The sequence below is a fragment of the Oncorhynchus masou genome, chromosome 8, assembly GCF_036934945.1.
Source record: "Oncorhynchus masou masou isolate Uvic2021 chromosome 8, UVic_Omas_1.1, whole genome shotgun sequence".
NCBI lineage: Eukaryota > Metazoa > Chordata > Actinopteri > Salmoniformes > Salmonidae > Oncorhynchus > Oncorhynchus masou.
In genome coordinates this window covers 18,775,897-18,788,565 of record NC_088219.1, presented here as the reverse complement: position 1 = coordinate 18,788,565, position 12,669 = coordinate 18,775,897, and the positions used below count along the sequence as shown (strand labels likewise).

General features: G+C 42.0%; 1 protein-coding gene across 1 annotated transcript in view; it reads left to right on the top strand.

Moving 5' to 3' along the window:
- Positions 1-12,239, top strand: part of LOC135544314 (pyruvate carboxylase, mitochondrial-like) — a 97,648-nt gene extending 85,409 nt beyond the window's left edge. The window contains exons 14-21 of the mRNA XM_064971828.1: positions 537-693; positions 871-1,111; positions 1,280-1,529; positions 6,741-6,985; positions 7,938-8,117; positions 9,027-9,275; positions 9,388-9,528; positions 9,977-12,239. Coding sequence (XP_064827900.1) covers positions 537-693; positions 871-1,111; positions 1,280-1,529; positions 6,741-6,985; positions 7,938-8,117; positions 9,027-9,275; positions 9,388-9,528; positions 9,977-10,228 — 1,715 coding nt within the window. The 3' untranslated portion in view covers positions 10,229-12,239. The remainder of the gene's footprint in view (positions 1-536; positions 694-870; positions 1,112-1,279; positions 1,530-6,740; positions 6,986-7,937; positions 8,118-9,026; positions 9,276-9,387; positions 9,529-9,976) is intronic.
- The last annotated feature ends 430 nt before the right edge of the window (positions 12,240-12,669 follow it).

Here is a 12,669-nt window from a genome sequence, read left to right as displayed (position 1 = left end):
TTGAAAGGTCAAATATAATTAACTGCTAGGGTAAATTTAAAATGTGACACCACTTCAGGCATGAGTTCACATCATTGAGCTGAGCAAGTTAGTGTAGTGTATCTGGGTTATTCGGGGGGAGGGGGGTTTTCTCCTCTCCTCATGTCTCTGAAGAAAAAGGACGGCACACTTTTGAGGTTGATATGGATAGACTGACAGTATGTTTCTAAATAGAGACTGAAGAAAGGCTCGGTCTCATCTGTAGCAAAGTGATGTATGAAAATACATGTTTTATTTTGATAGCTCTTTTTAGAAAATAAGCTACAGCAGATCACCTAAGAGAATCTATTGTGACTGTGTCCAAAAACATTTTGATGTTGATTGATCTGGACATCAGACTAAGGAGAGTCCTTCCTTCTCTGGATGAATAGGAGAGATTCATGGTCTTTTCATGAAATCTGTCCATTTACTGTCTCGTAGATACATAAGCAGTCCAAATGCTGAGGTTTATGGAGTCTGTTGCTATGGCAGTTATTGATCATTCCTCTTCTGTGCAGGTGCCACCTTTGATGTGGCGATGCGTTTCCTGTGTGAGTGTCCATGGAAACGGCTGCAGGAGCTGAGGGCTCTGCTGCCCAACGTGCCCTTCCAGATGCTGCTCAGAGGAGCCAATGCTGTGGGGTACACCAATTACCCCGACAACGCCGTGTTCAAGTCAGTACCTCTGCCCTGGATCATGCACCCCTTAATCCTTATTCCAACCAGAGCACGTATAGTGTCAACCCCAGCCCTCACGGTTTGAGGGTTATGCATGGTATTTTTAGAAAGCATCACCCTTGAACCCATGGTCTCTTCACTTGTACTCATCCAGCTTTTAATTGTTCTGACCAGGTTCTGTGAGGTGGCCAAGGAGAACGGCATGGACATCTTCCGTGTGTTTGACTCTCTGAACTACCTTCCTAACCTGATGCTGGGTATGGAGGCTGCTGGGACTGCCGGGGGTGTGGTGGAGGCCTCCATCTCCTACACAGGGGATGTGTCTGACCCAATGAGGCAAAAGTACTCTCTGGAGTACTACCTGAAGCTGGCTGATGAGCTGGTCAGAGCTGGAACACACATACTGAACGTCAAGGTACTTTAGGGTGGCTCTGAATCAAACCCACTGATGTGGTTTATCTCAACTACTTACATGTTTTATTTATATTGCGCTATATATATATTTTTTCGATTAGTGACTCGGTCATAAATAACTAAAGAGAAAGGAGTCTGTCATGTTGTTGACCCCTCTATCATTCTGCAGGACATGGCAGGGCTGCTGAAGCCTGAGTCCAGCCGCATGTTGATTGGTGCTCTGAGGGATCGTTTCCCTGACATGCCCATCCACGTCCACACCCACGACACGGCAGGCGCCGGCGTGGCTGCCATGCTGGCGTGTGCCGAGGCCGGGGCCGACATCGTAGACGTCGCTGTGGACTCCATGGCTGGAATGACATCACAGCCCAGCATGGGAGCTATTGTCGCCTGCACCAAGGGAACCAATCTCAGCACAGGTGAGCTGCCAGCCAATGGAGGGCAAATAGTGAGCTGCCAGCCAATGGAGGGCAAATAGTGAGCTGCCAGCCAATGGAGGGCAAATAAAGTGAGCTGCCAGCCAATGGAGGGCAAATAAAGTGAGCTGCCAGCCAAATAAAGTGAGCTTGCCAGCCAATGGAGGGTGTGAGCTGCCAGCCAATGGAGGGCAAATAAAGTGAGCTTGCCAGCCAATGGAGGGCAAATAAAGTGAGCTGCCAGCCAATGGAGGGCAAATAAAGTGAGCTTGCCAGCCAATGGAGGGCAAATAAAGTGAGCTTGCCAGCCAATGGAGGGCAAATAAAGTGAGCTGCCAGAATTTTTATTATACCCTTTTATTGAACTAGGCAATGGAGGGCTAGGAACATAACTGCCTTGTTCAGGGGCAGAATGACCGATTTTTACCTCGGGGATTCGATCTAGCAACATTTTGGTTACTGGCCCAACTCTCTAACCACTAGACTACCTGCCGCCCCTCTGAATGGAGGGAAAATAAAGTGAGCTGCCAGCCAATCAAGAATGAATATAAAAAGCTGCCGGCCAAAGTCTTCTATTGCAAACCGGTTGTATACACACAGAGGGGGAGCAGTGAACCATTTTTCTGTTCTTTGTTTGCTATGTCGGAGTATTTAAAAAGGTAAAATGCTGAGACCTTTAGCCCCATGAAAGGATGCTACAGTCAACAAGGACAAGGAAAAGCAACAGAGAAAAAACAAATACAGAGAAAAAATATATTTTTTTTAACCTTTTTAACTAGACAAGTCAGTTAAGAACAAATGATTATTTACAATGACGGCCTACCAAAAGGCAGAAGACCTCCTGCGGGGACAGGGGCCGGGATTAAAAAGAAATAACACACACACATATAGGACAATACACACATCACGACGAGAGACAACACAACACGACATAAAGACAGACCTAGGACAACAACATAGCAAGGCAGCAACACATGACCACATTATGCAGTCATGAAAATGTAGCTACTGACTCAAGCTGTTTATGGCTGTAGAAATGGGTAGTTAATTGGCATTTTTGCCGCCTCTGCATATGACATCCAAGTGTTTTTAAAGATCCATTTTCTGTTTGTGACGGAGGTTACTCTGCCTAGATGGCTCTGAATAACACTTCAAAATGTGTTAGTAGAACCGACTGCAACAGCGAGTGACAATTTAATTATGCTGATGCTTAGTGCATATTTACACTGCGTTTGAGTTAAACAAACTGTCTTAATGGATATAACCCAGAGAACATGGTACACATGGGAGGTGATACTGTTCATGTGTAGAGGGTAATGTAAGAAGGGCCAAATTAAGCATGATTGTTGCAGGGAAGTGGAGAGGGAACTAGAGGAAAAGGCAGGGGGAGAGTGGCAGAAAGGGCAGAAGGAAGTTCACCACACAACCGTCATTTCGCAGCTCACAAACAACCCTGCGACCTTCAGTTAATTGAGACATTACAGCAGCAGGAAAGTCTTAACCCGCTGTAATGACCTTGGCCTGCAAGCCTCCGTGAAGCTCTGCCGCTGCGTGGGAACAGGATTGTGGTCAGAACCAAGTTCCCCTGTCTGCAGCCAGCCATGTTGTTGCTAGGGGAACGGTGGTGAGACCAGATCATTGCCCTTGTGTTATTCAGGAGGGAATCTGTCAGCTGCAGGCTAGTGTTGCCTGTTATCACGCTGCCACCAGCCGTGACTGACGGTTACCGTGTGCTTTGATTCATCAATGATGGTGGACAAGGTGGAAGGCTGTTCTTTCGTTCATATTATTTCGATGAACAAAGAGCAGCAGATGAAATGGCAAATTTTCTCAATTGATGAGCATTTAATCTAATCCTGCCATATGATACAAGGGTTTAATAACTACATATTTTGTTTGCAATGAATCAGGCTTAGATTAACTACTTTTAAACCCTTAATTATTTAAATAAAGTGGCTTAAAATAAAAGAATGGAGTTGCTGTTTGTTTTGAATTGAAGAACACTTGAGAATATAATGAATTTGTCATGAGGAGCATGGAGGTAGCAGCTGCTCTGAAATGACTTGACCATATACTGGTGTACTGTTTGGGAATACATCGTTACCTGAGCACTTACCAGCTAGTTCAGTGTTTCTCATTCTAATCCAGTTAACTGAATGTCCTCTTTAGAAAATGAAACGTGGCAGGACAAAATTAGAAGAATGTTGTGAAATTGAATCGTTTTTTAAAATGATATAACCCAGACATTGTTTTGTTGGATGCGAGTTGTTGAAAGTGTAGACAGTCAAGAGGAGAAATTTAGCATCTTTCCTTTTGCTGGTTCCAATGTTCCATTTCTAGACTTGTGCATTTAATATATATATTTAATTTTTATTGTACCTTTTTATTTAACTAGGCAAGTCAGTTAAGAACAAATTCTTATTTACAATGATGGCCTACTGGGGAACAGTGGTTCAACTGCCTTGTTCAGGGGCAGAACAACAGATTTTTACCTTGTCAGCTCTGGGATTTGATCCAGCAACCTTTTGGTTACTGGCCCAACGCTCTAACCACTAGACTACCTGCCACCCCATCTATGGTCTCCAGATGTCCTCATACAGGTAATTGCTGTTCAAGGTCAAAAAAACATAACTAGAAGATGTCCTGTCAGTGTGTGTGTGTGTGTGTGATTTCAGTCAGAATCCCATCAGAATGCTCACATTCAGGGGGAAAAGATGTGTTCTTTTTGTTTATTTCTCATTAGTCTCCGCCTCCTGCTCCTTTTCACTGAGTACAAGGCTGCCTAGGTAATTGAAATGTCAGGTGGATGTCATTTGCCCAAGAAAATTTGGTGTCTCGTTACAATTCCCTTCTGTGTTGCGCTTTAGTGACATATTTGCCATACAATATTTATCCATTTATTGTAAAATAACTTCCAAATTCATTCCAAATAAGCTACTATTTGGGCATTCATGCATGACAAGACTACTCTAATTCATAGTTCTTCCAACTCATACCCTTGCTTACTTCTCAAAGCGCTCTCTGACCTACTACTGCCTTGGTCATATTTATTATCAGCTGTCTGAGCAGCTTACCGATTCGCTGCAGCTGTACACAGCCCATCTGCAAGTAGCCCATCCAACTACCTACCTCATCCCCATATTGTTTTTGACTTTTTTTTGCTCTTGCACACCAGTATTCTACTTGCACATCATCTACACATCTATCACTCCAGTGTTAATTTGCTAAATTGTAATTACTTCGCTACTATTGGCCTATTTATTGCCTTACCTCCTTACTCCATTTGCACACACTGTATATAGATTTTTCTGTAACTCTGTTGTTTTTGGTCCACTGCTTTGCTTTATCTTGGCCAGGTCGCAGTTGTAAATTGGAACTTGTTCTCAACTGGCCTACCTGGTTAAATAAAGGTGAAATGAAACAATACAAAATTGGAAGTACTTATTGGTACTTGTTTGCTGAAAATCCTCAAGTGCCTCATTTAATCTTGCTCTTTCACCTTTCCTCTTTTCCATGGTCCCATCTTCTCATTCATATGCTTTTGCTCATAAATTACTTCTGAGCTCTTCACTCCTATAATCTTTCCATCCATATTTGATCTCTGCATCATGAGCTCTCCTCTGGCAAAGGTCCATTGTTCTCTCCCGTGATGCTTATAGATCATCTTTAAGTCGGCTCTAGTCCTCTGAGGGACAGGAACTGTGGTCAATATCGCGCTCTCGTGTTTGCTCCCTTGCTTTCTTGTTCCTTTTTTTCTTTTTCCTCCTCTGCTGATGTTTACACATCTATGTACCAATAGATGTTTATGGATGGAGTGGGAAGCTTGATGCTAATATCCATGCTTAAAATTATTTTGTCTCTGCGATGGATAGGATAGGGAGAATGTGTGTGGGGGCGGGGGTCTGTTTGACTTATGTGTTGTCAGCTGAAGCATGGAGGTAATTGTCATTACCGCAATTTGATAGGTCTCCTGGGTAAATTAGCATTCGCAATGTATTGGCAGCAAAGAGGGCGCATTGATTGACTGACTGATGTTCCTGCTTTGGAAGCCAGTGAACACCTAAGTGGCTGGAACCACACTGATATACTTTAATGTATTCTCTGGCATGTCTCCCACATACAATGGAACAATCTTGTTAAACATATTGTATTTGCTTGGTATTTGTGCTACCAGCATCTATAGATGCCTATATATATATATATATATATATATATATATATATATATATATATATATATATATATATATATATATATATATATATATATATATATATATATATATATATATATATATATATATATATATATATATACTGAAAAAAATATAAAGGCAACATGTAGTGTTTCAGGAGCTGAAATAAAAGCTCCTGTAAATTTTTAATATGCACAAAAAGCTTATTTTTCTCATTAGTTTACATCCCTGTTAGTGAGCATTTCATCTTTGCCAAGATAATCCATCCACCTGACAAGTGTGGCATATCAAAAATCTGATTAAATGGCATGATCATTACACAGGTGCACCTTGTGCTGGGGACAATAAGGCCACTAAAATGTGTAGTTTTGTCACTATGCCATAGATGTCTCAAGTTTTGAGGGAGTGTGCATTTGGCATGCTGACTGCAGGAATGACTACAAGCTGTTGTCAGATAATTTAATGTTAATTTCTCTACCATAAGCCGCCTCCAACTATGTTTTTGAGAATTTGGTGGTACATCCAACTGGCCGAACAATCGCAGACCACGTGTAACCACGCCAGTCCCTGTCCTCCACATCCGGCTTCTTCACCTGCAGGATCGTCTGAGACCAGCCACCCAGACAGCTGATGAAACTGGGGGTTTGCACAATCAAAGAATTTCTGCACAAACTGTCGTCCTCACCAGGGTCTTGACCTGACTGCATTTCGGCATCTGCCTGCATGAGGCAAATGGTGGTCACACCAGATATTCACTGAATGATTTTCTGATCCACACCCCTACTTTTTTTGGGGGGGGGTTGTCTGTGACCAACAGATGCATATATTTATTCCCAGTCATTTGAAATCCATAGATTAGGGTCTAATGAATTTATTTGAAGTTACTGATTTCCTTATATGAACTAACTCAGTAAATTAATTGAAATTGTTAAATGTTGCGTTTTTAAATATTTTTGTTCAGTGTATTTATCCCTGATACCTCAGTGTCATCATTCTCTGTCCTGCCCTCTCTTTGACAGGGATATCCCTGGAGAACGTTTATGACTACAGTGAGTACTGGGAGGTTGCTCGCGGGCTCTATGCACCCTTTGACTGTACAGCCACTATGAAGTCTGGCAATGCTGATGTGTATGAGAACGAGATCCCTGGAGGCCAGTACACCAACCTGCACTTCCAGGCTCACAGCATGGGCCTGGGGCACAAGTTCAAGGAGGTGAAGAAGTCCTACACAGAGGCCAACAAGCTGCTGGGTGACCTCATCAAGGTGAGGCAACCGGCCACCTATTCAAATTAAGTGATCAAACACCTTTGTAATTCTTCTTTCTGGAAGTGGATTTTTAAAAGTATTCTGATTTGTGGAGGAAAGTCTGTTTGAACTGCTTTAATGAATTGCCCATTTAATTCCTTCACTCACCATCCTCCTTTCACTCTCTCTCAACTGTGTGTGTGTGTGTGTGAGGGAGGCTCTGTCTCAAAAACAAAATAAAACAAAATGGGAATCCGTTTGCAGAAAGAAGAGCCGTTGATCTCACCGCAGCCTAAAGTCAGATTAACCAAGGAGCTTTGAGCAAGCTTATCTGTTATGTTCTGCAAGCTTCTGTCTGATCTCTCCAATCAATGGTATCTTTTAGCGTTTAGTCTCGCCTTGGTGGTTTTCATTTCCTAGGTCTTAATTAAATGATCAGCGATAGTTGACTTTCTGTTCTTGTCCTCCTCCATTTCCTTTGTTTCCGTCTAATATTGTCCATAAAACAGGCACAGCGAATCAGTCTGAGTGTCTGTTCAATAGTAGACACGCTTACTTTGCTTTCATTATGCCTCTCTATTCATTTGCTCCTCTCTGCTACCCCTTGTCTTGTCTTCTTAGCTGCAAAAAAAATCATGTTTCTCAAACTATTTCCCCTTCTACCATCCTTCTGTTCACTTCTTTTGCTCTCGCTCTGTTTATCTCCTTTCTTTCATTCTCTCTCTCTCTGACTACCTCCTGACTACCTCTCCTTCTGACTACCTCACTTCTGTTCACCCCTCGCTGCTCTCCTGACTACCTCACTTCTGTTCACCCCTCGCTCCTCTCCTGACTACCACACTTCTGTTCACTTCCAATTTGCACACCAGCCTGGAAGTTACTAGGGTGAAATACCATGGTCTATGACAGATGGGCTGTAGCACCAGTAATGTTGTGGATAACATCTCTCTCCACCTCTCCCCGCATGCAGGTGACCCCCTCCTCGAAGATCGTGGGTGACCTGGCCCAGTTCATGGTGCAGAACTCTCTGACAAGGGCAGAGGTGGAGGAGCGGGCTGATGAGCTCTCCTTCCCCCTCTCAGTGGTGGAGTTCCTGCAGGGTCACATTGGCATCCCACACGGAGGCTTCCCTGAGCCCTTCAGGTCCAAGGTAACACACACACCACACCCACTTCACAAATTCCCAATAGATCCTAGTTCAAGGCCCTATTTATTTTATTTTTATCAGCATCCAAACATTGTTCTTTTTAACACACTGATGGGCTAATGCTTTCAATTGAGAACAGTCGGTGCATCACAATCTGCATCTCTCATTGTGCAGCTGCACTTACAGTAATCAATAGCTTGCCCTTGGGAATGGGGTACGGAGTGTATGTGGAAACATGTAACTATTCTATATCTGCCATTTCAATGCCAACCATAATGGCAGGATTTGTATTCTGACATTCTGTATTAAAGGATTATTAGGTTTTTGCACTCTATGGTTATAACATTGAGAGTATATTATACTCTACTTAAATTGCAGTATTTTTTTTATAGAGCAGAAAAGGCCTTTTTAGTAGGGCACATCACCTTAAGTCAGAGAAATACTTGAGAAGTTTGCCTGTTTTTGTCTCCACTGTCCCTGGATCTCTATCACACATGTTTCTGTTTGAAATTTGAAGAAATATAATTTCTTTCCCCATCTCTAAGAGAACCACAATTACCCAGAAGCATTTCTCTGGAAGATCAATTATTTTCTAGGACACATTTGTGCCTCACATCACCAGTGCACAATGCAGTTCCCCTTCTTGTTTTGTTTTCCATTGGACGCACAGTGGCACTTGAGTAATTTATTTTTCAGTTCATAAATAAATAGGCCATCTGCTTAGCATACATCATGTATAACAAAGGAATGGTACAGCCATTATGGAGCAGCTATTTCTCATTTCCAACAGATGCCTAGCATTATCCTAATTCATTATTACACTCATGTTTACTTGTGATGTTCAAACGTTGCTTGTAGCCTGCCTAGCTCCCTTTGGCCCGTTAGTGGCTGATTTCTAACCTCTGTCCCCAGGTGCTGAAGAATATGCCACGGGTAGAGGGCCGCCCGGGTGCCTCTCTGCCCGCCATGGACTTCCAGGCCCTAGAGAAACAGCTGCGAGAGACGCACGGAAATGACATCACTCCTGAGGATGTGATGTCAGCAGCCATGTACCCCAAGGTGTTCCAGGAGTTCAAGGAGTTCACCCATCAGTTTGGCCCCGTAGACTGCCTCAACACACGCCTGTTCCTCGATGGACCCAAGATTGCTGAGGAGTTTGAGGTCAGTCTCAACGTGTGTGGATGAGAAGTGATTCATTTGACATGAACTGACTGATTACAATATATTTGCTTATGTTCTGTTTTCTTCGGATCACACTTTCTGTGTCTGTCAGGTGGAGTTGGAGCGAGGGAAGACCCTCCACATCAAAGCCCTGGCCCTGGGAGACCTCAACAAGGCTGGCCAGAGGGAGGTGTTCTTTGAGCTGAACGGAGCACTCAGATCTGTCCTGGTCAAGGATACAGTGGCCATGAAGGTACAGTAAATCAAATCACATTTATTTGTCACATACACATGGTTAGCAGATGTTAATGCGAAATGCTTGTGCTTCTAGTTCCGAAAATGCAGCAATAACCAACGAGTAATCTAACCTAACAATTCCAAAACTACTACCTCATACACACAAGTGTAAAGGGATAAAGAATATGTACATAAAGATATATGAATGAGTGATGGTACAGAACGGCATAGGCAAGATGCAGTAGGTATCGAGTACAGTATATACATATGAGTAATGTAGGGTATGTAAACAGTACATAGACAGTACATAGTTACATGCTTAAAACGTATAATGACAAATAACACATTTAAGCTATTCTCACTGCTTTATAAGTTGTTTAACCTCCCCATTTAGATATCTCAATCGACACATTGGTGTTCCTGCAAACTCACGAAGTGTACTCTCTCTCTGCCCCTCTCTCCAGGAGATGCATTTCCACCCCAAGGCGCTGAAGGATGTGCGTGGCCAGGTGGGGGCTCCCATGCCGGGTAAGGTTGTGGAAGTGAAGGTGAAGCAGGGCCAGACGGTGGAGAAGGGCCAGCCTCTGTGTGTGCTCAGCGCCATGAAGATGGAAACAGTGGTTAACTCTCCCCTCTCTGGCACTGTGGTCAAGATCTACGTCAACGCCGACAGCAGCCTGGAGGGAGACGACCTCATCCTGGAGATCACCGAGTAGGACAGGAACCATTCATTTGAGCACAACCTTAACCCCTTCAGTCTCACACACTAAAGTACAATTCCAACTGTTGAAAAGAGGCAGGCAGGAGAGAAATGTATCTATTTTTGAAATTCTGGAAAAAAAATATACAGTATGATTGTAATCAATTAATGAACTAATGTTTGTTTATTGGAGCGCTTCCTGTGGTGATTGCACTTGTGATATGTACGGTAATCCACTGTCACTTTAGAAACTGATAAGTACAATCATTAACCATTGGAAGGGAATAAAATCTAGGAGTTTTCATATTAATATATTCATGTTAATCAATATACGTCATTCTCTAACGCTTTCCTGAAGAGTTATATTGCTGAGGCTATGCCAATATGAAGATGAATGATGCAATAAATAAGTGTAAATCAATTGATAAGCCGTTGATATTCTGGGATTTAATGTAATATAAACTCTTAATCTTGGCTAATCATGTTTTAAATTGTACAATACTCTTTAGGCCATCCCTGTACGAGCATCACCTCCATGAGTGTCATCTGCTATGTTTAAATAGAAAAATGAAAGTTAACATCAATAAACCCAGGGTCGTTACAGTAATAATATAGGTGTTCAAGCATAAGTGTTTCCATCCTAATTGTCCTCTCTCTCTCTTCCCTCCATCTCACTATATTGACTGGGTAAAGATGTTCTAAGCATCTACTCATCACTGATCACTGCATTACTTTCACTCATTTTCCCCAACCCATTATAGAAAAGAGTGAAGCTTTTACTGTACATTTCCTTTGCATCTGAAAGTGGATAGCCTATGGATTTTTGAAGCACAAGTGACTCAGTTGACCAAAACTCTTCTTTTAGACACATTTTTGACCAACTACCTTGCTTTGTACATGAACGCCAATATACTTGATATTCTGATACACGCTTGATATTTTGGCAACTTGCTGTGACTTTTTAAAATAGAAATTAATCCTACATAACTGGACATATTTAGTCATTCTGGTAGTCATTGGGACTGACTGTACTCTGGTGAGATTTACAGGTTGTAGGGGGTAGTTTCATGTTCTCAATCTGTGGTAATGGATTACTAAGGGGCCTTAGTTTTTAGAATACATACGTTTACTGTGCAACTTTATTGCCCCAAGTGTTTTGTTTTGCTTATTAGTCCCCCCCCCCAATTGTAAACTTTGCTTGTTAGACCCCATAGGAACTTGACCCGAATAACCGATGACAAAATAACTGGTCTTTGTTTTCAGTGTAGAGATTAAAAGTAGTTGAATATTACTTCTGTATATGGTGTCCTTGCGGTACATGAGGCTACTGTCTGAGTGCTGGTGGGTGTTGTTTTGTCAACTGTCATGGTAACCACTTCATCTGGGGTGTTGATAATCGTGAGCACACTAGGCATTGTCATGAAATGCAGTATTTGCGGTGCAAAGAGAAATGTTATTGATTTTGTTTTGTTTTTACATGAAAAATCATAGCCTTGTCATGATTAAGTAACATCTATAATCTATGACATTACAAATCATCTCTTGAGAATAGTTTACCAACCTGTTGTATCAAGCCATAGTAATCCGATGTTTCTTACACTTCTAACTCCTGTATGTGAAACATAGGACCTAAGCCCAGTAATGCAACAACTAAAGAATGCAACAATTGAGCCTGTTATCTTACGAGCGACATTGGTTCTGTGCGTAAAACTATAATTTTTGCGTGCAGTACGCACAGTTATCTAAGTCAAGTAGGAGACTTCTACATAGGAAAAACGAATGTTAATGAGCTTTATACGTAGATGTCTTGTAAGCGTTAACATTACTACCGATTATGTTGAATAGTAATGTCATTTGTATTCTAGAATCTTGCTGGGGATCTGTGGCAGTTATGCCATCCTTCTCATGTATGTCTGTCTGTCTTTTGATGATCAAGTTTAAAACATGCAAATACTAATTCAGTGTAACTTCATGTTCTTTTCAATGTGACAGGACTTTGAAAGAAATTAAAAGAGCATTACAGAGTTGTCTCGCTCTTTGTCATTTTAATGTTTTGATAATAGAGCTTGTGTGCAATGGTGCATCTTAGACTTAGTGTGCGGCTCTGTTCAAGTGCTCTATTCTTATGAAGAGTAGCGTGAAAAATGAATCAAAATGGCAGACAAATGTTTCTACATAAACAATTCAATAATTGTGACAATTTGAAAGTCGACACTCGATAGGTATAAATAATGTACATATTCAGTTGCAGGGGTGTAAAAGGCAGATGATCGATAGTTGATAAGGCCCACACTAATTGAAATGGACAGGAACTGCCCTAACCTACCCAATCAGTCGGTGCACATTGATTGGTTGCCAATAGCGTAATCCCCTAATGGATACAAATTGATATGAGGACAACGTATGTGTGTGTGTCCAATCGTTCACATGCCACACTGTTAATAATTTTGACATTTT